General features: G+C 45.5%; 1 protein-coding gene across 3 annotated transcripts in view; it reads right to left on the bottom strand.

Moving 5' to 3' along the window:
• LOC109893786 (peroxidasin homolog) overlaps window positions 1-25,063 on the bottom strand; it is a 92,833-nt gene that overhangs the window by 29,327 nt on the left and 38,443 nt on the right. For all 3 annotated transcript variants that reach the window (XM_031829094.1, XM_031829095.1, XM_031829096.1), the window contains 7 exons: window positions 24,923-24,994; window positions 22,594-22,665; window positions 18,987-19,156; window positions 4,604-4,721; window positions 4,118-4,287; window positions 967-1,239; window positions 112-387 (listed from right to left, as the gene is read on the bottom strand). In XM_031829094.1, the coding sequence (XP_031684954.1) occupies window positions 112-387; window positions 967-1,239; window positions 4,118-4,287; window positions 4,604-4,721; window positions 18,987-19,156; window positions 22,594-22,665; window positions 24,923-24,994 (1,151 nt within the window). The remainder of the gene's footprint in view (window positions 1-111; window positions 388-966; window positions 1,240-4,117; window positions 4,288-4,603; window positions 4,722-18,986; window positions 19,157-22,593; window positions 22,666-24,922; window positions 24,995-25,063) is intronic.

The following is a 25,063-nucleotide window of genomic DNA, read 5'->3' as shown; positions in this document are numbered from 1 at the left end:
AGACACAACATTTGAATTCATACGTCAATCATAACAGCATGCAGATTCATACCATATTGATACATCAGGCATAACATCTGGATCCTGCTAGGGTATAGAGATCCGTCTCACCTCTCTGCTGGATGTTAAGCTGTACGGCGGTGCGCACCGTGCCCAGCGGGCTGACGGCCTGGCACTCATACTGGCCCTCGTCGTGGGTCGCCACGCGGGCGATCCTCAGCGTGCCTGTAGAGAGGACCAGGTGGCGGCGGTCCTGGGGCAGGGGGCTGCCCCCCCTCGTCCAGGCGATAACGGGCTGGGGGTAACCGCTGGCCTCACAGGTGAAGTCCACCGTGTGACCCTCCAACACTGACTGGTCCTGGGGGGTCACTGTGAACTGGGGGGTCGCTGGGTAACAGGAACCGCAGGAGAGTTAGGCACAACAACAAGTTAAATCATGTTCTCTCAACAGTGTGTTGTATACATATGGGCAATTCTTAGCAGGTTGACATTTATTGTCATAAGTCTTGTCCTGGAGAAAGAAATGAGCGATTTCCCCTTAGATAGGTCCGCCGCAAAGTCAAAATTGTCTATATTGGAAAAATTTCTTAATTTAAGGTTAGGTTTAGGCATTATGGTTAGCAGTGTGGTTAAGGGTAGGTTAAGGTTAGGGTTAGGTTTAAAAGCAGATTTTATGACTTTGTGGCTGTGCTAGCTAGTGACCAGTCTGCAAAGCTGCCTCGAGAAGAAGATTCATGTCAAAAAACGCAACCCTGACAATTCTTAGCAGACACAAACATATGTACCATTAAAATACCATTTACACATATGGTTCTTCATTGAAAGCAAATTATACTGTGCATCCTTGCTTAATATCTTGGTCCCTGTTTGTCCACTGTCCATGTAAAGTCAAGAAACTACAGAAGATTACAAACAAGATGTTTGCCACTGCCTCTCTCTAAATACTGACTCTACAGTGCTATTCACCCTGTACAATGATGTGAGCGGTAGCGTGGATGGTGTCCAGGTTGTTGGAGGCGAAGCAGGTGTACTGCCCCTCGTCTGCCTGCACCACGTGCTGGATGAACAGCCCCCCAGACGGGGTGGTGTTGATACGGGCATCGGTAGGCAGGGGAGTGCGGTCCCCCTTGGTCCAGGAGACCCGGGGCTGGGGCTGGCCTGTAGCGCTACACTCCAGGGTGATACTCTCCCCCACCAACACCTCTGTATTCTGGGGCTGGATCACAAAACTGGGCCGCGCTGGGGGAGGAAGGTAGGGGATGAGATAGAGAAGGAGAGACAGAGGAGGATTGAGACAAAGTATCTAAGTGATAAAATGGGTGGAAACTAAAGAAGCCTATTCTTTCCCACATAAGGCCTTGAGTTGTTCCTGCCCACTTGATCAGAGCAGGATAAATATTGGGTCCTACACAGAACCATATCATCTGGCCCTACACAGTATCATATAATCTGGCCCTACACAGAACCATTTCATCTGGCCCTACACAGAACCATATCATCTGGCCCTACACATAATCATATAATCTGGCCCTACACATAATCATATCACCTGGCCCTACACAGCACCATATCATCTGGCCCTACACATAATCATATAATCTGGCCCTACACAGAACCATATCATCTGGCCCTACACATAATCATATAATCTGTCTCTACACAGAACCATATCAGCTGGCCCTACACAGAATCATATCATCTGGCCCTACACAGATTCATATTATCTGGCCCTGAACAGAACCATATCATCTGTCACTACACATAATGGTATAATCTGGCCCTACACAGAACCATATCATCTGGCCCTACACAGAATCATATCATCTGGCCCTACACAGAATCATATAATCTGGATCTACACACAGAACCATAACATCTGGCCCTACACAGAATCATATAATCCAGCGCTACATAGAACCATATCATCTGGCACTACACAGAACCATATCATCTGGCCCTACACAGAACCATATAATCTGGCCCTACACAGAATCATATCATCTGGCCCTACACATAACCAAATCATCTGGGCCTACACAGAACCATATAATCTGTCCCTACACAGAACCATATCATCTGGCCCTGAAACAGAACCATATAATCCAGTTTTACACAGAACCATATCATCTGGCACTACACAGAACCATATCACCTGACCCTACACAGAACCATATACAGTGCCTTGCGAAAGAATTCGGCCCCCTTGAACTTTGCGACCTTTTGCCACATTTCAGGCTTCAAACATAAAGATATAAAACTGTATTTTTTTGTGAAGAATCAACAACAAGTGGGACACAATCATGAAGTGGAACGACATTTATTGGATATTTCAAACTTTTTTAACAAATCAAAAACTGAAAAATTGGGCGTGCAAAATTATTCAGCCCCTTTACTTTCAGTGCAGCAAACTCTCTCCAGAAGTTCAGTGAGGATCTCTGAATGATCCAATGTTGACCTAAATGACTAATGATGATAAATACAATCCACCTGTGTGTAATCAATTCTCCGTATAAATGCACCTGCACTGTGATAGTCTCAGAGGTCCGTTAAAAGCGCAGAGAGCATCATGAAGAACAAGGAACACACCAAGCAGGTCCGAGATACTGTTGTGAAGAAGTTTAAAGCCGGATTTGGATACAAAAAGATTTCCCAAGCTTTAAACATCCCAAGGAGCACTGTGCAAGCGATAATATTGAAATGGAAGGAGTATCAGACCACTGCAAATCTACCAAGACCTGGCCGTCCCTCTAAACTTTCAGCTCATACAAGGAGAAGACTGATCAGAGATGCAGCCAAGAGGCCCATGATCACTCTGGATGAACTGCAGAGATCTACAGCTGAGGTGGGAGACTCTGTCCATAGGACAACAATCAGTCGTATATTGCACAAATCTGGCCTTTATGGAAGAGTGGCAAGAAGAAAGCCATTTCTTAAAGATATCCATAAAAAGTGTCGTTTAAAGTTTGCCACAAGCCACCTGGGAGACACACCAAACATGTGGAAGAAGGTGCTCTGGTCAGATGAAACCAAAATGGAACTTTTTGGCAACAATGCAAAACTTTATGTTTGGCGTAAAAGCAACACAGCTCATCACCCTGAACACACCATCCCCACTGTCAAACATGGTGGCAGCATCATGGTTTGGGCCTGCTTTTCTTCAGCAGGGACAGGGAAGATGGTTAAAATTGATGGGAAGATGGATGGAGCCAAATACAGGACCATTCTGGAAGAAAACCTGATGGAGTCTGCAAAAGACCTGAGACTGGGACGGAGATTTGTCTTCCAACAAGACAATGATCCAAAACATAAAGCAAAATCTACAATGGAATGGTTCAAAAATAAACATATCCAGGTGTTAGAATGGCCAAGTCAAAGTCCAGACCTGAATCCAATCGAGAATCTGTGGAAAGAACTGAAAACTGCTGTTCACAAATGCTCTCCATCCAACCTCACTGAGCTCGAGCTGTTTTGCAAGGAGGAATGGGAAAAAATGTCAGTCTCTCGATGTGCAAAACTGATAGAGACATACCCCAAGCGACTTACAGCTGTAATCGCAGCAAAAGGTGGCGCTACAAAGTATTAACTTAAGGGTGCTGAATAATTTTGCACGCCCAATTATTCCGTTTTTGATTTGTTAAAAAAGTTTGAAATATCCAATAAATGTCGTTCCACTTCATGATTGTGTCCCACTTTTTGTCGATTCTTCACAAAAAAATACAGTTTTATATCTTTATGTTTGAAGCCTGAAATGTGGCAAAAGGTCGCAAAGTTCAAGGGGGCCGAATACTTTCGAAAGGCACTGTAATCCAGTTTTACACAGAACCATATCATCTGTCCCTACACAGAACCATATCATCTGGCCCTACACAGAAAAATATCATCTGGCCCTACACAGAACCACAGCATCGGGCCAAGTGTGTAGGAAATAATGAGAGGGAGCAAGAGATCACAGATGTTAAGTACCTTGTTAACAGTACAAGAGCATAAGTGTAACGTGTGCAGTAACCACTTCACTGTCATTGTAGAGAAGGATTTACATTATATAGCCCATGAACTATATATTCAAACCCATGAAGATTTTTCAAACATGTATTACATAATATGAGGGACCACTCACAGGGGGCTCCGAAGTATCTGAGTGTGACCTGAGAGGTCTTGACCTCTCCAGCTACGTTCTTCGCCATGCACTGGTACACTCCCTGGTCCGTCTCCCGCGTGTCCTGGATCATCAGAGTACCGTCCTCCAGCAGGTTCAGACGAGAGTCATCATGCATGTTCAGGGCATTACTGTGGAAAAATACACATACATAAATAGCATTACATAATCGCATACACAGTATGTTTATATGTGGCAGCAGGTAGCCTAGCAGTTAAGAGTGTTGGAACAGTAACCGGACGGTTGCTGGTTCGAATCCCCGAGCAGACTAGTTGAAAAATCTGTCGATGTACCCTTGAGCAAGGCACTTAACCATACTTGCTCCTGTAAATCTCTCTGGATTAGAGTGTCTGCTAATTGACTCAATGGCTAAATGTTAACTGTAGGAAAAAGTAGTTAGGACACATTGTGTCAATGTTGATGTCACCATTGGAGTGTGGGCTTTACTTGTTCATAAGCCAGATGATCTGTGGTTTGGGGTTTCCCTCGGCCCTGCAGGTGAAGTACACCGTGTTCCCTGACGTCACGTCAACATCCTGGGGCTCTGACGTGATCCTGGGCAACTCTGCACAGGAGAGAGAGAGGAGGATGGGATGAAGACAGGTTTAAGAGAACACAATAAAGCAACCAGCCACATAAATACAGAAACATTTCCTTTCGGGACAAGAGTCAGGTCTCTGTTAGTCTGATATAACTAGGGCCATAGTAATGGTCTGTAGAGAGGACACTCTGATATAACTAGGGCATAGTAATGGTCTGTAGAGAGGACACTCTGATATAACTAGGGCCATAGTAATGGTCTGTAGAGAGGACACTCTGATATAACTAGGGCATAGTAATGGTCTGTAGAGAGGACACTCTGATATAACTAGGCCAGAGTAATGGTCTGTAGAGAGGACACTCTGATATAACTAGGCCAGAGTAATGGTCTGTAGAGAGGACACTCTGATATAACTAGGGCATAGTAATGGTCTGTAGAGAGGACACTCTGATATAACTAGGGCATAGTAATGGTCTGTAGAGAGGACACTCTGATATAACTAGGGCATAGTAATGGTCTGTAGAGAGGACACTCTGATATAACTAGGGCATTGTAATGGTCTGTAGAGAGGACACTCTGATATAACTAGGGCATAGTAATGGTCTGTAGAGAGGACACTCTGATATAACTAGGCCAGAGTAATGGTCTGTAGAGAGGACACTCTGATATAACTAGGGCATAGTAATGGTATGTAGAGAGGACACTCTGATATAACTAGGGCATAGTAATGGTCTGTAGAGAGGACACTGATATAACTAGGGCCATAGTAATGGTCTGTAGAGAGGACACTCTGATATAACTAGGGCATAGTAATGGTCTGTAGAGAGGACACTCTGACATAACTAGGGCATAGTAATGGTCTGTAGAGAGGACACTCTGATATAACTAGGGCATAGTAATGGTCTGTAGAGAGGACACTGATATAACTAGGGCATAGTAATGGTCTGTAGAGAGGACACTCTGATATAACTAGGGCCATAGTAATGGTCTGTAGAGAGGACACTCTGATATAACTAGGGCATAGTAATGGTCTGTAGAGAGGACACTCTGATATAACTAGGCCAGAGTAATGGTCTGTAGAGAGGACACTCTGATATAACTAGGCCAGAGTAATGGTCTGTAGAGAGGACACTCTGATATAACTAGGCCAGAGTAATGGTCTGTAGAGAGGACACTCTGATATAACTAGGGCATAGTAATGGTATGTAGAGAGGACACTCTGATATAACTAGGGCATAGTAATGGTCTGTAGAGAGGACACACTGATATAACTAGGGCATAGTAATGGTCTGTAGAGAGGACACTCTGATATAACTAGGGCATAGTAATGGTCTGTAGAGAGGACACTCTGATATAACTAGGGCATAGTAATGGTCTGTAGAGAGGACACTCTGATATAACTAGGGCATAGTAATGGTATGTAGAGAGGACACTCTGATATAACTAGGGCATAGTAATGGTCTGTAGAGAGGACACTGATATAACTAGGGCCATAGTAATGGTCTGTAGAGAGGACACTCTGATATAACTAGGGCATAGTAATGGTCTGTAGAGAGGACACTCTGATATAACTAGGGCATAGTAATGGTCTGTAGAGAGGACACTCTGATATAACTAGGGCATAGTAATGGTCTGTAGAGAGGACACTGATATAACTAGGGCATAGTAATGGTCTGTAGAGAGGACACTGATATAACTAGGGCCATAGTAATGGTCTGTAGAGAGGACACTCTGATATAACTAGGCCAGAGTAATGGTCTGTAGAGAGGACACTCTGATATAACTAGGCCAGAGTAATGGTCTGTAGAGAGGACACTCTGATATAACTAGGCCAGAGTAATGGTCTGTAGAGAGGACACTCTGATATAACTAGGCCAGAGTAATGGTCTGTAGAGAAGACACTGATATAACTAGGGCCATAGTAATGGTCTATAGAGAGGACACACTGATATAACTAGGCCAGAGTAATGGTCTGTAGAGAGGACACTGATATAACTAGGGCCATAGTAATGGTCTGTAGAGGACACTCTGATATAACTAGGCCAGAGTAATGGTCTGTAGAGAAGACACTGATATAACTAGGGCCATAGTAATGGTCTGTAGAGAGGACACTCTGATATAACTAGGCCATAGTAATGGTCTGTAGAGAGGACACTGATATAACTAGGGCCATAGTAATGGTCTGTAGAGAGGACACTCTGATATAACTAGGCCAGAGTAATGGTCTGTAGAGAGGACACTCTGATATAACTAGGCCAGAGTAATGGTCTGTAGAGAGGACACTCTGATATAACTAGGCCAGAGTAATGGTCTGTAGAGAAAACACTGATATAACTAGGCCAGAGTAATGGTCTGTAGAGAAGACACTCTGATATAACTAGGCCAGAGAAATGGTCTGTAGAGAAGACACTGATATAACTAGGGCCAGAGTAATGGTCTGTAGAGAGGACACTCTGATATAACTAGGGCATAGTAATGGTCTGTAGAGAGGACACTCTGATATAACTAGGGCATAGTAATGGTCTGTAGAGAGGACACTCTGATATAACTAGGGCATAGTAATGGTCTGTAGAGAGGACACTCTGATATAACTAGGGCATAGTAATGGTCTGTAGAGAGGACACTCTGATATAACTAGGCCAGAGTAATGGTCTGTAGAGAGGACACTCTGATATAACTAGGGCATAGTAATGGTCTGTAGAGAGGACACTCTGATATAACTAGGGCATAGTAATGGTCTGTAGAGAGGACACTCTGATATAACTAGGGCATAGTAATGGTCTGTAGAGAGGACACTCTGATATAACTAGGCCAGAGTAATGGTCTGTAGAGAGGCCACTCTGATATAACTAGGCCAGAGTAATGGTCTGTAGAGAAGACACTGATATAACTAGGGCCATAGTAATGGTCTGTAGAGAGGACACACTGATATAACTAGGCCAGAGTACTGGTCTGTAGAGAGGACACTGATATAACTAGGGCCATAGTAATGGTCTGTAGAGAGGACACTCTGATATAACTAGGCCAGAGTAATGGTCTGTAGAGAAGACACTGATATAACTAGGCCAGAGAAATGGTCTGTAGAGAAGACACTGATATAACTAGGGCCAGAGTAATGGTCTGTAGAGAGGACACTCTGATATAACTAGGGCATAGTAATGGTCTGTAGAGAGGACACTCTGATATAACTAGGGCATAGTAATGGTCTGTAGAGAGGACACTCTGATATAACTAGGGCATAGTAATGGTCTGTAGAGAGGACACTCTGATATAACTAGGGCATAGTAATGGTCTGTAGAGAGGACACTCTGATATAACTAGGCCAGAGTAATGGTCTGTAGAGAGGACACTCTGATATAACTAGGGCATAGTAATGGTCTGTAGAGAGGACACTCTGATATAACTAGGGCATAGTAATGGTCTGTAGAGAGGACACTCTGATATAACTAGGGCATAGTAATGGTCTGTAGAGAGGACACTCTGATATAACTAGGGCATAGTAATGGTCTGTAGAGAGGACACTCTGATATAACTAGGCCAGAGTAATGGTCTGTAGAGAGGACACTCTGATATAACTAGGGCATAGTAATGGTCTGTAGAGAGGACACTCTGATATAACTAGGGCATAGTAATGGTCTGTAGAGAGGACACTGATATAACTAGGGCCATAGTAATGGTCTGTAGAGAGGACACTCTGATATAACTAGGGCATAGTAATGGTCTGTAGAGAGGACACTCTGATATAACTAGGGCATAGTAATGGTCTGTAGAGAGGACACTCTGATATAACTAGGCCAGAGTAATGGTCTGTAGAGAAGACACTGATATAACTAGGGCCATAGTAATGGTCTGTAGAGAGGACACACTGATATAACTAGGCCAGAGTACTGGTCTGTAGAGAGGACACTGATATAACTAGGGCCATAGTAATGGTCTGTAGAGAGGACACTCTGATATAACTAGGCCAGAGTAATGGTCTGTAGAGAAGACACTGATATAACTAGGCCAGAGAAATGGTCTGTAGAGAAGACACTGATATAACTAGGGCCAGAGTAATGGTCTGTAGAGAGGACACTCTGATATAACTAGGGCATAGTAATGGTCTGTAGAGAGGACACTCTGATATAACTAGGGCATAGTAATGGTCTGTAGAGAGGACACTCTGATATAACTAGGGCATAGTAATGGTCTGTAGAGAGGACACTCTGATATAACTAGGGCATAGTAATGGTCTGTAGAGAGGACACTCTGATATAACTAGGCCAGAGTAATGGTCTGTAGAGAGGACACTCTGATATAACTAGGGCATAGTAATGGTCTGTAGAGAGGACACTCTGATATAACTAGGGCATAGTAATGGTCTGTAGAGAGGACACTCTGATATAACTAGGGCATAGTAATGGTCTGTAGAGAGGACACTCTGATATAACTAGGGCATAGTAATGGTCTGTAGAGAGGACACTCTGATATAACTAGGCCAGAGTAATGGTCTGTAGAGAGGACACTCTGATATAACTAGGGCATAGTAATGGTCTGTAGAGAGGACACTCTGATATAACTAGGGCATAGTAATGGTCTGTAGAGAGGACACTGATATAACTAGGGCCATAGTAATGGTCTGTAGAGAGGACACTCTGATATAACTAGGGCATAGTAATGGTCTGTAGAGAGGACACTCTGATATAACTAGGGCATAGTAATGGTCTGTAGAGAGGACACTCTGATATAACTAGGGCATAGTAATGGTCTGTAGAGAGGACACTCTGATATAACTAGGGCATAGTAATGGTCTGTAGAGAGGACACTCTGATATAACTAGGGCATAGTAATGGTCTGTAGAGAGGACACTCTGATATAACTAGGGCATAGTAATGGTCTGTAGAGAGGGCACTGATATAACTAGGGCCATAGTAATGGTCTGTAGAGAGGACACTCTGATATAACTAGGGCAGAGTAATGGTCTGTAGAGAGGACACTCTGATATAACTAGGGCATAGTAATGGTCTGTAGAGAGGACACTCTGATATAACTAGGGCATAGTAATGGTCTGTAGAGAGGACACTGATATAACTAGGGCATAGTAATGGTCTGTAGAGAGGACACTCTGATATAACTAGGGCCATAGTAATGGTCTGTAGAGAGGACACTCTGATATAACTAGGCCAGAGTAATGGTCTGTAGAGAGGACACTCTGATATAACTAGGCCAGAGTAATGGTCTGTAGAGAAGACACTGATATAACTAGGGCCATAGTAATGGTCTGTAGAGAGGACACACTGATATAACTAGGCCAGAGTAATGGTCTGTAGAGAGGACACTGATATAACTAGGGCCATAGTAATGGTCTGTAGAGAGGACACTCTGATATAACTAGGCCAGAGTAATGGTCTGTAGAGAAGACACTGATATAACTAGGGCCATAGTAATGGTCTGTAGAGTGGACACTCTGATATAACTAGGGCATAGTAATGGTCTGTAGAGAGGACACTGATATAACTAGGGCCATAGAAATGGTCTGTAGAGAGGACATTCTGATATAACTATGCCAGAGAAATGGTCTGTAGAGAAGACACTGATATAACTAGGGCCAGAGTAATGGTCTGTAGAGAGGACACTCTGATATAACTAGGGCATAGTAATGGTCTGTAGAGAGGACACTCTGATATAACTAGGGCATAGTAATGGTCTGTAGAGAGGACACTCTGATATAACTAGGGCATAGTAATGGTCTGTAGAGAGGACACTCTGATATAACTAGGCCAGAGTAATGGTCTGTAGAGAGGACACTCTGATATAACTAGGCCAGAGTAATGGTCTGTAGAGAGGACACTCTGATATAACTAGGGCATAGTAATGGTCTGTAGAGAGGACACTCTGATATAACTAGGGCATAGTAATGGTCTGTAGAGAGGACACTCTGATATAACTAGGGCATAGTAATGGTCTGTAGAGAGGACACTCTGATATAACTAGGCCAGAGTAATGGTCTGTAGAGAGGACACTCTGATATAACTAGGCCAGAGTAATGGTCTGTAGAGAAGACACTGATATAACTAGGGCCATAGTAATGGTCTGTAGAGAGGACACACTGATATAACTAGGCCAGAGTACTGGTCTGTAGAGAGGACACTGATATAACTAGGGCCATAGTAATGGTCTGTAGAGAGGACACTCTGATATAACTAGGCCAGAGTAATGGTCTGTAGAGAAGACACTGATATAACTAGGCCAGAGAAATGGTCTGTAGAGAAGACACTGATATAACTAGGGCCAGAGTAATGGTCTGTAGAGAGGACACTCTGATATAACTAGGGCATAGTAATGGTCTGTAGAGAGGACACTCTGATATAACTAGGGCATAGTAATGGTCTGTAGAGAGGACACTCTGATATAACTAGGGCATAGTAATGGTCTGTAGAGAGGACACTCTGATATAACTAGGGCATAGTAATGGTCTGTAGAGAGGACACTCTGATATAACTAGCCCAGAGTAATGGTCTGTAGAGAGGACACCAGAGCATAGCGCCAGAGTAGTGAGTTCATTTCCGGGGACCACCCATACGTGGAATGTATGCACGCATGACTGAAAGTTGCTTTGGATAAAAGCGTCTGCTAAATGGCATATATTATTTAAGCAATAAGGCATTGAGGAGGTGTGGTACAGTATATAGCCAATATACCACGACCAAGGACTGTTGTTAAGCACGACGCAACACAGAGTGCCTGGATACGGCCCTTAGCAGTGATATATTGGCCATATACCACAAACCTCAGAGGTGCCATATTGCTATTATAAACTGGTTATCAAAGTAATTAGAGCAGTAAAAATACATGTTTTGTCATACCTGGTTTGAACCTTCAATGCTGATTGGCTGGAAGCCATGGTATTTCTTTCAGACAGTAACAAAAAAATATGTTTTACTGTTCTAATTACATTAGTAACCAGTTTATAATAGCAATAAGGCACCTCTGAATTTTGTGGTATATGGCCAATATACCACGGCTAAGGGTTGTATCCAGGCACTCTGTGTTGAATCATACTAAAGAACAACCAGGCCTGGTGAAGGGGCCTCTCTGGTTAGGAACAGGGATGGAAACAAGTGTGTGTGTGCACACACCCACACACACAAAATTACTCCTGTGAGGAAATAGTTAAACTGCTCTAGGAATAAGGCAGGCAGCGTCCCTGTGAGGAAATAGTTCAACTGCTCCAGGAATAAGGCAGGCAGCGTCCATGTGAGGAAATAGTTCAACTGCTCCAGGAATAAGGCATGCAGCGTCCCTGTGAGGAAATAGTTCAACTGCTCCAGGAATAAGGCATGCAGCGTCCCTGTGAGGAAATAGTTCAACTGCTCCAGGAATAAGGCATGCAGCGTCCGTGTGAGGAAATAGTTCAACTGCTCCAGGAATAAGGCAGGCAGCGTCCCTGTGAGGAAATAGTTCAACTGCTCCAGGAATAAGGCAGGCAGCGTCCCTGTGAGGAAATAGTTCAACTGCTCCAGGAATAAGGCAGGCAGCGTCCCTGTGAGGAAATAGTTCAACTGCTCTAGGAATAAGGCATGCAGCGTCCCTGTGAGGAAATAGTTCAACTGCTCTAGGAATAAGGCATGCAGCGTCCCTGTGAGGAAATAGTTCAACTGCTCTAGGAATAAGGAATGCAGCGTCCCTGTGAGGAAATAGTTCAACTGCTCCAGGAATAAGGCATGCAGCGTCCCTGTGAGGAAATAGTTCAACTGCTCCAGGAATAAGGCAGGCAGCGTCCCTGTGAGGAAATAGTTCAACTGCTCCAGGAATAAGGCATGCAGCGTCCCTGTGAGGAAATAGTTCAACTGCTCCAGGAATAAGGCATGCAGCGTCCGTGTGAGGAAATAGTTCAACTGCTCCAGGAATAAGGCAGGCAGCGTCCCTGTGAGGAAATAGTTCAACTGCTCCAGGAATAAGGCAGGCAGCGTCCCTGTGAGGAAATAGTTCAACTGCTCCAGGAATAAGGCAGGCAGCGTCCCTGTGAGGAAATAGTTCAACTGCTCCAGGAATAAGGCATGCAGCGTCCCTGTGAGGAAATAGTTCAACTGCTCCAGGAATAAGGCATGCAGCGTCCCTGTGAGGAAATAGTTCAACTGCTCCAGGAATAAGGCATGCAGTGTCCCTGTGAGTGCTGGAGCGTGGTGGTGGTGGTGAACTTCAGCCTGCTGCCTCCTGAGAGATTCTGACCTCTCTTGCAGACTGGCATTTTTAGGTGCACACACATAGTTCACTCCATCCATCCATCCAAACACACACACACACACACACACACACACACGCATGCACACACACGCATGCAAACACACGCATGCAAACACACACACACACACACACACACACACACACACACACACACACACACACACACACACACACACACACACACACACACACACACACACACACACACACACACACACACACACACACACACACACACACACACACACACGCACACACACACACACACACACACGCATGCACACACACGCCCATTTGTCTACATGTGACAGACGCATTTAATAGACAGCATAGAGTAAGCCCTCCAATCCAGCATCTCTTCGCTCTCTCCTAAGGAACACATCATGCACATGGGACAGGCCAAGACATAAATCTGTCTGCTCTGGGCCTTCCAGGTCCTCCACCACCAACCAGCGTAGCAGGCCAACCAGGCCAATGGGAAGCAGTAACCTCAGATTGTGTCTTTCTCACCACCACTACTATACCACATAAGACCACATCAGCACTGGGCACTAATTACACTGTTCGTTTTCCTTAACTCCAAACATGGCAACCCAGCCCTGGCTCCTGTCTCCTTCATAGGCCCAGGTCAGAGAAGGGACAGGAAAGAGAGTGGGTAGCCAGGCCAGCAGGGAGGTGGCACTTAACCACAGGCCCTGTTGTTGTGACAGCTGCTTGTTCCATTGTTTATAGCTGAGAGGAGCAGAGAGGGAAGAGAGGGGAGGGGAGAGAGGAAAGGGAGAGGTGGGAAGGGAGAGGAGGAATGAAGAGGGGAGAGGAGGGCAGAGGAGGAGTGCAGGGGAGAGGAGGGAAGGGAGAGAGGGAGAGGAGGGTTTTATGGGGTTCATTATTTCATTCTGCCAGCCTCACCCATCCATCCCTCACACCCTCCCTCACACGCCGTTTATGATGAGGGAGCACGATTATTTATTTTATGAGCATGGCCTTATTTCTATTACAACATATTGGATGACTGTCATTCATATTCCATTCACCCAGTTCAATGTAAAATCAATAGGTTTAGGCTACTACATTTTTCCCTATACCCATCATGAGGTTGCTACAACCTAGCCTATGAATGAAAGTTTGCAACGTAGGTGCAAACTGGTTGGGTGAAAGATTTGAGTTGACAGACAGGTGACACATGGACAGACAGTAACACATTCAAAACCGCCTTTACATTCTTGCCTGCATCTAGCTGCCCTAGGGTGTAATCATTAGTCCAACAGTTGCAAACAAGAGTTTCTATTGGACAAATTCAGGTATGTTTATCCCCTTTTTGTTATGTTTTCTTCCGTTTAAGAAACATTTTTCAACAGAATCGGCAAAATGAATACACCCCTGATCACACGCAAACAGCTCATAGACACATACACTACCGTTTAAAAGTTTGGGGTCCCTTAGAAATATCCTTGTTTTTTTAAGAAAAGCACATTTATTGTCCATTAAAATAACATTAAATTGATCAGAAATACAGTGTAGACATTGTTAATGTTGTAAATGACTATTGTAGTCTCAACAGTGAAGAGGCAACTCTGGGATGCTGGCCTTCTAATCAAATCAAATGTTATTAGTCACATGAATACAACAAGTGCAGACCTTACAGTGAAATGCTTACTTACGAGCCCCTAACCAACAATGCATTTTCAAAAAATACGGATAAGAATAAGAGATAAAAGTAACAAGTAATTAAAGAGCAGCAGTAAAAAATAACAATATATACAGGGGGGTGCCAGTACAGAGTCAATGTGCGAGGGCACCGGTTAGTTGAGGTAGTATGTACATAGGTTAATTAAAGTGACTATGCATAGATGACAACAGAGAGGCAGTGGCGTGGAGAGGGGAGGGGGGTACGCAAATAGTATGGGGGGGGGGGGTACGCAAATAGTCTGGGGGGGTACGCAAATAGTCTGGGGGGGTACGCAAATAGTCTGGGGGGGTACGCAAATAGTCTGGGGGGTACGCAAATAGTCTGGGAGGGGGGGGGTACGCAAATAGTCTGGGGGGGTACGCAAATAGTCTGGGGGGGTACGCAAATAGTCTGGGGGGGTACGCAAATAGTCTGGGGGGGGTACGCAAATAGTCTGGGGGGGAGTACGCAAATAGTCTGGGGGGGTACGCAAATAGTCTGGGGGGATACGCAAATAGTCTGGGGGGGGTACGCAAATAGTCTGGGGGGGGTACGCAAATAGTCTGGGGGGGTACGCAAATAGTCTGGGGGGGGGTGCGCAAATAGTCTGGGGGGGTACGCAAATAGTCTGGGGGGGTACGCAAATAGTCTGGGGGGGTACGCAAATAGTCTGGGGGGGGTATGCAAATAGTCTGGGGGGGGTACGCAAATAGTCTGGGTAGCCATTTGACTAGATGTTCAGGAGTCTTATGGCTTGGGGTTAGAAGCTGTTTAGAAGCCTCTTGAACCTAGACTTGGCTCTCCGGTATCGCTTGCCATGCGGTAGCAGAGAGAACAGTCCATAACTAAGGTAGTTGGAGTGTTTGGCCATTTTTAGGGCCTTCCTCTTACACCGTCTGGTATAGAGGTCCTGGATGGCAGAAAGCTTGGCCCCAGTGATGTACTGGTCTGTTCGCACTCCCCTCTGTAGCGCCTTACAGTCAGAGGCTGAGCACTTGTCATACCAGGCAGTGATTCAACCAGTCAGGATCCACTCAATGGTGTAGCTGTAGAACCTTTTGAGGATCTGAGGACCCATGCCAAACCTTTTCAATCTCCTGAGGGGTAATAGGTTTTGTCATTCCCTCTTCATGACTGTCTTGGTGTGTTTGGACCATGATAGTTCGTTGGTGATGTGGACACCAATGTACTTGAAGCTCTCAACCTGCTCCATTGCAGCCCCGTCAATGAGAATGGGGGCGTGCTCGGTACTCTTTTTCCTGTAGACCACAATCATTACCTTACTGTTCTTGGGCACAGGCACTATGGTGGTCTGCTTAAAACATGTTGCTATTACAGACTCAGACAGAGAGAAGTTGAAATGTCAGTGAAGATACTTGCTAGTTGGTCAGCGCATGCTCGCATGTCCTGGTAATCCGTCTGGCACTGCAGCCTTGTGAATGTTGACCTGTCTAAAGGTCTTACTCATATTGGTTGCGGAGAGCGCGATCAAACAGTCTTCCGGTACAGCTGATGCTCTCATGCATGTTTCTGTTTTATTTGCCTTGAAGTGAGCATTGAAGTAGTTTAGCTTGTCCGGTAGTCTCGTGTCACTGGGCAGCTCTCGGCTGTGCTTCCCTTTGTAGTCTGTAATGGTTTGCAGGCCCTGCCACAATCGAAGAGCGTCAGAGCCGGTGTAATATGACTCAATCTTAGTCCTGTATTGACGCTTTGCCTGTTTGATGGTTCGTCGGAGGGTATAGCGGTATTTCTTATAAGCTTCCGGGTTAGAGAGCCGCTCTTTGAAAACAGCAGCTCTACCCTTTAGCTCAGTGCAGATGCTGCCTGTAGTCCATGGCTTCTCGATGGGGTATATACGTACAGTCACTGTGGGGATGACGTCATCAATGCACTTATTGATGAAGCCAATGACAGATATGGTGTACTCCTCAATGCCATTGGAGGAATCCCGGAACATATTCCAGTCTGTGCTATTAAACAGTCCTTAGCATCTGCTTAGCATCTGCTTCATCTGACCACTTTTTTATTGATTTAGTCACTGTTGCTTCCTGCTTTAAGTTTTGCGTGTAAGCAGGCAGCAGGAGGATGGAATTATGGTCAGATTTGCCAAATGGAGGGTGAGGGAGAGCTTTGTATTCATATCTGTGTGTGGAGTATAGGTGGTCCAGAATTATTTTCCTGTTGCTGATAGAAATTTGGTAAAACTGATTTAAGTTTTCCCTGTATTAAAGTCCCCGGCTACTAGGAGCGCCGCCTCTGGGTGAGTGTTTTCTTATTCCGCTTATGGCGGAATACAGCTCATTCAATGCTCTCTTAGTGCCAGCCTCTGACTGTGGTGGTATGTAAACAGCTACAAAGAATATAGATGAAAACTCTCTGTTTACACAATTATATAGACCGCTGCCCCTTGTCTTACCAGACGCCGCTGTTCTATCCTGCCGGTACATTGTATAACCAGCCAGCTGTATGTTGATATTGTTGTCTTCAGCCAATACTCTGTGGCATTTGTGCACCAGGGCCTCCCACTCCTCTTTCTATTCTGGTTAGCGCCAGTTTGCACTGTTTTGTGAAGGGAGTAGTTCACAGCGTTGTACGAGATCGTCAGTTTCTTGGCAATTTCTCGCATGGAATAGCCTTGATTCCTCAGAACAAGAATAGACTGACGAGTTTCATAAGAAAGGTCTTTGTTTCTGAGCCTGTAAGCCTGTAAGCCACAAATGCTGATGCTCCAGATACTCAACTATTCTACAATAATCATTTACAACGTTAACAATGTCTACACTGTATTTCTGCTCAATTTTATGTTATTTTAATGGACAAAAGATGTACTTTTCTTTCAAAAACAAGAACATTTCTAAGTGACCACAAACTTTTGAACAGTAGTGTATAAACAGCTTGTTATATTCCTATATTCTTATTCCTATTCCTCACATCTATGAGCTCTCCTCCGCTCACCTTTCCCTTTCGCTTGTAGACTTCAATACACAACACATTAGCTATCTGTGACCATGCAAAAAAAAACAGCCTAGATCATTGTCACCATATTAGCTAAAGTAACATCATCAACTATTATTTACCCTTATTTTTCCAGTTAAGTTGTCTGAGAACACATTCTAATTTACAGCAACAACCTGGGGAATAGTTACAGGGGAGAGGAGGGGGATGAAGGAGCCAATTGTAAGCTGGGGATGATTAGGTGGCCCTGATGGTATGAAGGTCAGATTGGGATTTTAGCCAGGACACTAGGGTTAACACCCATACTCTTACAATAAGTGCCATGGGATCTTGAGTGACCACAGAGAGTCAGCACACCTGTTTATCATCCAATAGACAGCACCCTACCCAGGGCAATGTCCTCAATCACTGCCCTGGGAGATTGTGTAAGACCAGCGGAAAGAGTGCCTCCTACTGGCCCTACAACCCCACTTCCAGCAGCATCTGGTCTCCCATCCAGGAACTGACCAGTACCAACGCTGCTTAGCTTCAGAAGAAAGCCAGCAGTGGGATCCAGGAGGCAGGCTGCTGGGTTCTGGTGCTCAGAGCAGTGGCAGAGCAGTGGCATGCTACCCAGCCCAGGACCTCATCTGCTGGGGCCGTGGTGAAACAACAGCTGGCTGGAGAACACAGACCATCCCCAGTATAGACAATGCAGACAGGACACAGACAGACAGACAGACAGACAGACAGACAGACAGACAGACAGACAGACAGACAGACAGACAGACAGACAGACAGACAGACAGACAGACAGACAGACAGACAGACAGACAGACAGACAGACAGACAGACAGACAGACAGACAGACAGACAGACAGACAGACAGACAGACAGCAGGGACCCACATGGAGAAATCCCCTGTCAACAGCTAAAGGGACAGGTAAGGCTTTATGTGGCTAGTGAGTTGGGGTTACAGTGAAGTGAAAAGAAGGGATCGGTGTGTTTACACGGACCTCAGAGTGTGAGCCACTGTTTTTGCCACAGTTAAAATATTCTGCACAGCTGGCTAAGTGAGCACAGGTGGACGTTTATTGTCATGAATCTGACCCTAGAGGCAGAACTCTGCGATTTCTGATAGATAGGTCCGCTGCAAAAAATTTGCTTTTTGGTCTTAATTTAAGTTTAAGTTCAGACATTAGGGTTAGCAGCGGAGTTAAGGTTAGGGTTAAGGTTAAGGTTAAAATCAGATTGATGTGACTTTGTGGCTGTGGCAGCTGGTAACCACTCTGCAGAGCTGCCTCCAAAACAAGATTCATGACAATAAATGCCAACCTACTAAGTGAGCATGAGTGTGTGCGTGCATGTGTGTTGTGTGCGTAATGTGTGTGTGTGTGTGTGTGTGTGTGTGTGTGTGTGTGTGTGTGTAAGCACAGGCGCCTGTGTGTGTGTGTCCTCACCACAGTTGAGCTCCTCAGCGGTGAGTGTGGCCACAGATCGTCCCTGCAGCCGTCTGGGGTAGTCACAGGTGGCAGCAGCCTGGGCGTTGCCTGACTCAGCATACTGCTTCAACAGGTCAGCCAGCCACAGCAGCTCACAGTCACAGTTCAGAGTGTTAGAGTCCAGACGCCTGCACACAGAGCGAGAGTGAGGATGAGAGAGAAATAGAGAGACCGTGAGAGGAAGAGAGACAAGAGAGACAAATAGAGAGAGAGTGAGCGAGAGCATGAGAGAGAGAGCATGAGAGAGAGAGAGAGAGAGAGAGAGAGAGAGAGAGAGAGAGAGAGAGAGAAAGAAAGAAAGAAAGAAAGAAAGAAAGAAAGAAAGAAAGAAAGAAAGAAAGAAAGAAAGAAAGAAAGAAAGATAACGTTTGTGAGAAAGAAAGAGTGAGGGGAAGAGAGAGAACGTGAGAAAGTGACAGAGAGAGAGAGGGGTGGGAGTGAGGGGAAGAGAGAGAACGTGAGAGAGAGTGACAGAGAGAGTGACAGAGAGAGAGTGAGAGTGAGGGGAAGAGAGAGAGAGAGTGACACAGAGAGAGAGAGAAAGAAAGAGAGAACGTTTGTGAGAAAGTGAGAGTGAGGGGAAGAGAGAGAGAACGTGAGAGAGAGAGAGCAACAGAGAGAGAGAGGGGTGGGAGTGAGGGGAAGAGAGAGAGAACGTGAGAGAGAGAGAGCGACAGAGAGAGAGAGTAAGAGTGAGGGGAAGAGAGAGAGAGAGTGACAGAGAGAGAGGGGGGTGGGATAGATTACAGTATTACAGACCATCTCATGCCTGTTTATAATAGTGCTCTAAATATAGCGTTTTAGCTGTTTTTAATGACCTGTTTGTCAGTTGCCAATGTCTGTGTATCCTGCACCTGCACAAAGCTGTGAGATTGTATGCATTATACTCATCCTCAGTATAACTCAACCTCTCATAAATACAGTATATTCTGTACTGTACAGTAGACAACAATGTAATATCAAACACCAATACAGGACTTCTAACTGTACATCACACAATACAGATCACACTACTAGCAGTCCTGTTTTATTATAGTTGCATGGTAAAATAGTATGGGTAAACATTTTGACTGGTGTCAGTAATGGGCTGAGTCTGTCTGGAGTCAGTACTGGGCTGAATCAGTCTGGAGTCAGTAGTGGGCTGAGTCTGTCTGGAGTCAGTACTGGGCTGAATCAGTCTGGAGTCAGTAGTGGACTGAGTCTGTCTGGAGTCAATACTGGGCTGAGTCTGTATGGAGTCAGTAGTGGACAGAATCAGTCTGGAGTCAGTAGTGGACTGAGTCTGTCTGGAGTCAGTACTGGGCTGAGTCTGTCTGGAGTCAGTACTGGGCTGAATCAGTCTGGAGTTAGTAGTGGACTGAGTCTGTCTGGAGTCAGTAGTGGACTGAATCAGTCTGGAGTCAGTAGTGGACTGAGTCTGTCTGGAGTTAGTACTGGGCTGAATCAGTCTGGAGTCTATCTGTAGTCTGAGTCTGTCTGGAGTCAGTAGTGGGCTGAGTCTGTCTGGAGTCAGTAGAAGGCTGAGTCTGTCTGGAGTCAATAGTGGGCTGAGTCTGTCTGGAGTCTGAGTCTGTCTGGAGTCAGTAGAAGGCTGAGTCTGCCTGGAGTCAGTAGTAGGCTGAGTCTGTCTGGAGTCTGAGTCTGTCTGGAGTCAGTAATGGGCTGAGTCTGTCTGAAGTCTGAGTCTGTCTGGAGTCAGTAGAAGTCTGAGTCTGTCTGGAGTCAGTAGAAGGCTGTGTCTGTCTGGAAGGTAGAGTAAATCCTTTCTGGCTGCTCACCAGTGTGGACTGAGACTGGCAAAACACGCACACATGCACACACACAGTTATGCCACACAGCTATGCCACACAGCTAGGCCCAGCTCAGTCCAAACACTGACTCAGCATGGCCTTTTTGAGAGAACTCCTCTCCTGCTGTGGGAAACTGTCTGTCTGCTCCAGAGTACAGATTGGCTGGCACTTCATTTTCTATTTATCCTTTCTTCTACTGGTCTCTTCAGGTTTCAGGGAGATTTGTACATTCCAGGAGACAGTAATATCCTCATTTAATCTGATCCCACTCTGAACATCATCCAAATCTGAGTGCCGTAATAATCAGAGGGAAATATTGTTTTTGAATCCCATTCCTCCCACGTTGCCAGTTGTCTTATCTGTCTACTGTACGTCTCAAACACAGCATACTGGTTCTGGGTTCAACACATCTTGGAAGTATTTTTCAGAGTAAGATGTTGAAAAGGGGAAGAACGTAATAGGGGAAGGTAAAACTCTGATCCTAATGTACTGCCTGTCCGCTGATCCTAATGTACTGCCTGTCCACTGATCCTAATGTACTGCCTGTCCGCTGATCCTAATGTACTGCCTGTCCACTGATCCTAATGTACTGCCTGTCCGCTGATCCTAATGTACTGCCTGTCCACTGATCCTAATGTACTGCCTGTCCACTGATCCTAATGTACTGCCTGTCCACTGATCCTAATGTACTGCCTGTCCGCAGATCCTAATGTACTGCCTGTCCGCTGATCCTAATGAACTGCCTGTCCACTGATCCTAATGAACTGCCTGTCCGCTGATTCTAATGTACTGCCTGTCCACTGATCCTAATGTACTGCCTGTCCGCTGATCCTAATGTACTGCCTGTCCACTGATCCTAATGAACTGCCTGCCCGCTGATCCTAATGTACTGCCTGTCCGCTGATCCTAATGTACTGCCTGTCCGCTGATCCTAATGAACTGCTTGTCCGCTGATCATAATGAACTGCCTGTCCGCTGATCCTAATGTACTGCCTGTGCACTGATCCTAATGTACTGCCTGGCCACTGATCCTAATGTACTGCCTGGCCGCTGATCCTAATGTACTGCCTGTCCACTGATCCTAATGTACTGCCTATCCACTGATCCTAATGTACTGCCTATCCACTGATCCTAATGTACTGCCTGTCCACTGATCCTAATGTACTGCCTGTCCGCTGATCCTAATGAACTGCCTATCCACTGATCCTAATGTACTGCCTGTCCACTGATCCTAATGTACTGCCTGTCCGCAGATCCTAATGTACTGCCTGTCCGCTGATCCTAATGAACTGCCTGTCCACTGATCCTAATGTACTGCCTATCCGCTGATCCTAATGAACTGCCTGTCCACTGATCCTAATGAACTGCCTGCCAACGGATCCTAATGTTCTGCCTGTCCACTGATCCTAATGAACTGCCTGTCCGCTGATCCTAATGTCCACTCTCTCACAGCCAAAGCCAAGGATGTTCAAATCTTACCTTGGGAGGTCCAAAGTACCGCTTTTTTTCTGTTCTGCTTGATAATTAATTGCACCCAACCGGTGTCATGGGTTTAAATCAGTCCATGATTAGAGGGGAAGAGAAAAAAAGCAATGGAATTGGCTTCGTGGTCCAGATTTGAATTTGATGGGCCTAGACAGAGAGGTGTACTGTCGAAACATGGCTCGTATTCTCCCCCCTGACACCTCTGTGTAATGGAAGTCAAATGTTGGTGGGTAAGCATTCTCAGACAACACAATAGCTGCCCTGTGCATGCACCTTGTCAGTGAACTTACAGTCTCTTCATGGACTGGAGATGGGAGAAGGTCCCCAGCACGAGATGGGTAATTCTGTTGTTGTGCAAAAACCTGCAGGAGAAAAAGAGAGGGACAGACACAGATAATCAGATAAAGTCATAGATAATTATAGACTTCATGCTGTGTGTAATGTGTACATCTGACAGACTGTTGAGTAGGTTGACAGGGGTTGAGCTCTAAAGGGATTGATCTCTATGCATCATGCCTATAGCTACAGCATGTCACAGTGTCAACAAGCACATAAGGTTAGTGACTCATGAGTAATGTGTATATTTACTATGGATTACTTGAGCTTACTACTTTGACATTACTTCTAGACATTACTTACAGCATCAGACCCTTTGATGTAGGCCCGCAGGCTCATATTGGGAGCCATATGTTTTTTGGAAGACGGTCATTTGACGATTTTATATCATTGATCTGGGTTAAGAAATATGATCAGTTTACTACACATGACACATGATCAAGGCTTGTTAGTAATTACTATCTTGTCTCATCGCTACAACTCACATACGGGCTCAGGAGAGACAAAGGTCGAAAGCCATGTGTCCTCCGAAACACAACCCAACCAAGCACTGCTTCTTTAACAGCGCGCCTCCAACCCGGAAGCCAGCCACACCAATGTGTCGGAGGAAACACCTTGCACCTGGCTACCTTGGTTAGGGCACACTGCGTCCAGCCCGCCACAGGAGTCGCTAGTGCGCGATGAGACAAGGATATCCCTACCGGCCAAACCCTCCCTAACCCGGACGACGCTAGGCCAATTGTGTGTCAGCAAACGGACCTCCCGGTCGCGGCCGGCTGCGACAGAGCCTGGGCGCGAACCCAGAGTCTCTGGTGGCCCAGCTAGCGCTGCGATGCAGTGCCCTAGACCACTGCACCACCCGGGAGGCCCAAACCTCCATATTTGTTAGCAATCACCATAAATCAAAAGAAACAACATGACGTTTTCCTTCTTATTATTTTCTTCAATCCACAGGAAATAGATACATCTTCCAGACTTCTCTTGTCCATGAACTAGCGAGACTGGGCAATCTGTTTTCATGGAGATCTTCCCCGACAAACGTTCCAGAATCAGTGCACCTGGGAATTCCTTCCCCTTTTCCATCCGTGTGCAGTCGGCTCCTCTACCTCTCTGGGGAGGGTTGGGAACGTGTGTGGCAGGATTCCAGGTGTAGCCAATAAACACGGAGAGAAGGAGGAATTCAGCTCTGGCGTGAAAGCTTGAAAACAGAGGCCAGCCGGCCGGTCAGCCATCCAGCCAGCCATCCAGCCAGCCAGCCATCCATCCATCCATCCATCCATATGGCAGAAGGTCCAGGTCCAGTGGGATTGCAAGAGTCTGACACAGTTCACTGAATGTCAACACTCACTCTATTCATCCACTGAATCTACTGCTACTTCATTTGTCCCCTCATAGTGTTCCTTTATTTCTCGTAAATCCCCCTTATGTTGTGTCATGAGAGTTGATATCTCTCCAGACACACGGCACAGGTGTTATCAGTGGACCCTCTGGCCCTGTAGGGTAACCAGCTGACCTGGGCTCTCAACTTCTGTCCTACACAGCACACAGAGGTCTGATAAGTCGGTGGAGAACACACACGCACATAGACCTCTGAAGTCGTAACAGGGTGTGGGCCCTTTCAGAATACCTATGAGAAGGACCCTGAGTTTTTCCTGAACATATGTCAGGAATCTGAGTTTGAACGGTTGAGAGGAGTACCAGACAGACGGCAGAGTGAGGGCTCTGGGAAAATACAGCCAAACACATGCGCTGGGCACATTTATCCCTGTCCAGTCTGTCCTCATAGCTAATTTACCCGTAACAGACAAACAGCTTTAAAAATGGCCCAATAGACCTCAAGAGACTTGTTGAGGAGATTAGCTGTCCTGATGGAGGACGAAGGCATCTCAGAACATTGAAAGGTCATCCAACGGTTGTACTGCTTTGAAAAGCCCCACTTAAAGTCCAGCAGTCATGATAAACACATAGGGCTCTGTCAGTTGGGAACAGTGCATTCTATTCCCAAAACATTATGTAGTCTATTTCGTGGGGTTTAAAGTATATTTACCAGCATGTATACGTTGTAAAGTCTGTTCTGCACTCAGTGCCCTCTGAAATAAGTCAGCTCAGGTAGAAGACTGACGGTGACAAGCACGTACAAGCCACAACAAATCATTATATCATTTGGAGAGTTGTCCTATTGTTTGTTTAAGATGCATCACTCCATCATTTAGAAAAATTTGAAGCGTAGAGTAAGAACGCCACTTGGTATAATAGAGTGAAAGGAGAAGATAGTGGACTTACAGGCGTTCAAGCTTTGGGAGTTGGGTGAAGGATTCTGGTTCTAAGGACTCAATGTTGTTGAAGTGCAGGTACCTGGAAGAGAAAAGATCATTGCCACAGCACAGTATCACCAGATTAGGATGAATCATAACTCAGAACTAA

Source organism: Oncorhynchus kisutch, linkage group LG7, assembly GCF_002021735.2.
Source record: "Oncorhynchus kisutch isolate 150728-3 linkage group LG7, Okis_V2, whole genome shotgun sequence".
In the NCBI taxonomy this organism is placed as follows: Eukaryota; Metazoa; Chordata; class Actinopteri; order Salmoniformes; family Salmonidae; genus Oncorhynchus; species Oncorhynchus kisutch.
The sequence above is the reverse complement of the archived record's forward strand: the minus strand, read 5'-3'. Positions and strand labels throughout refer to the sequence as shown.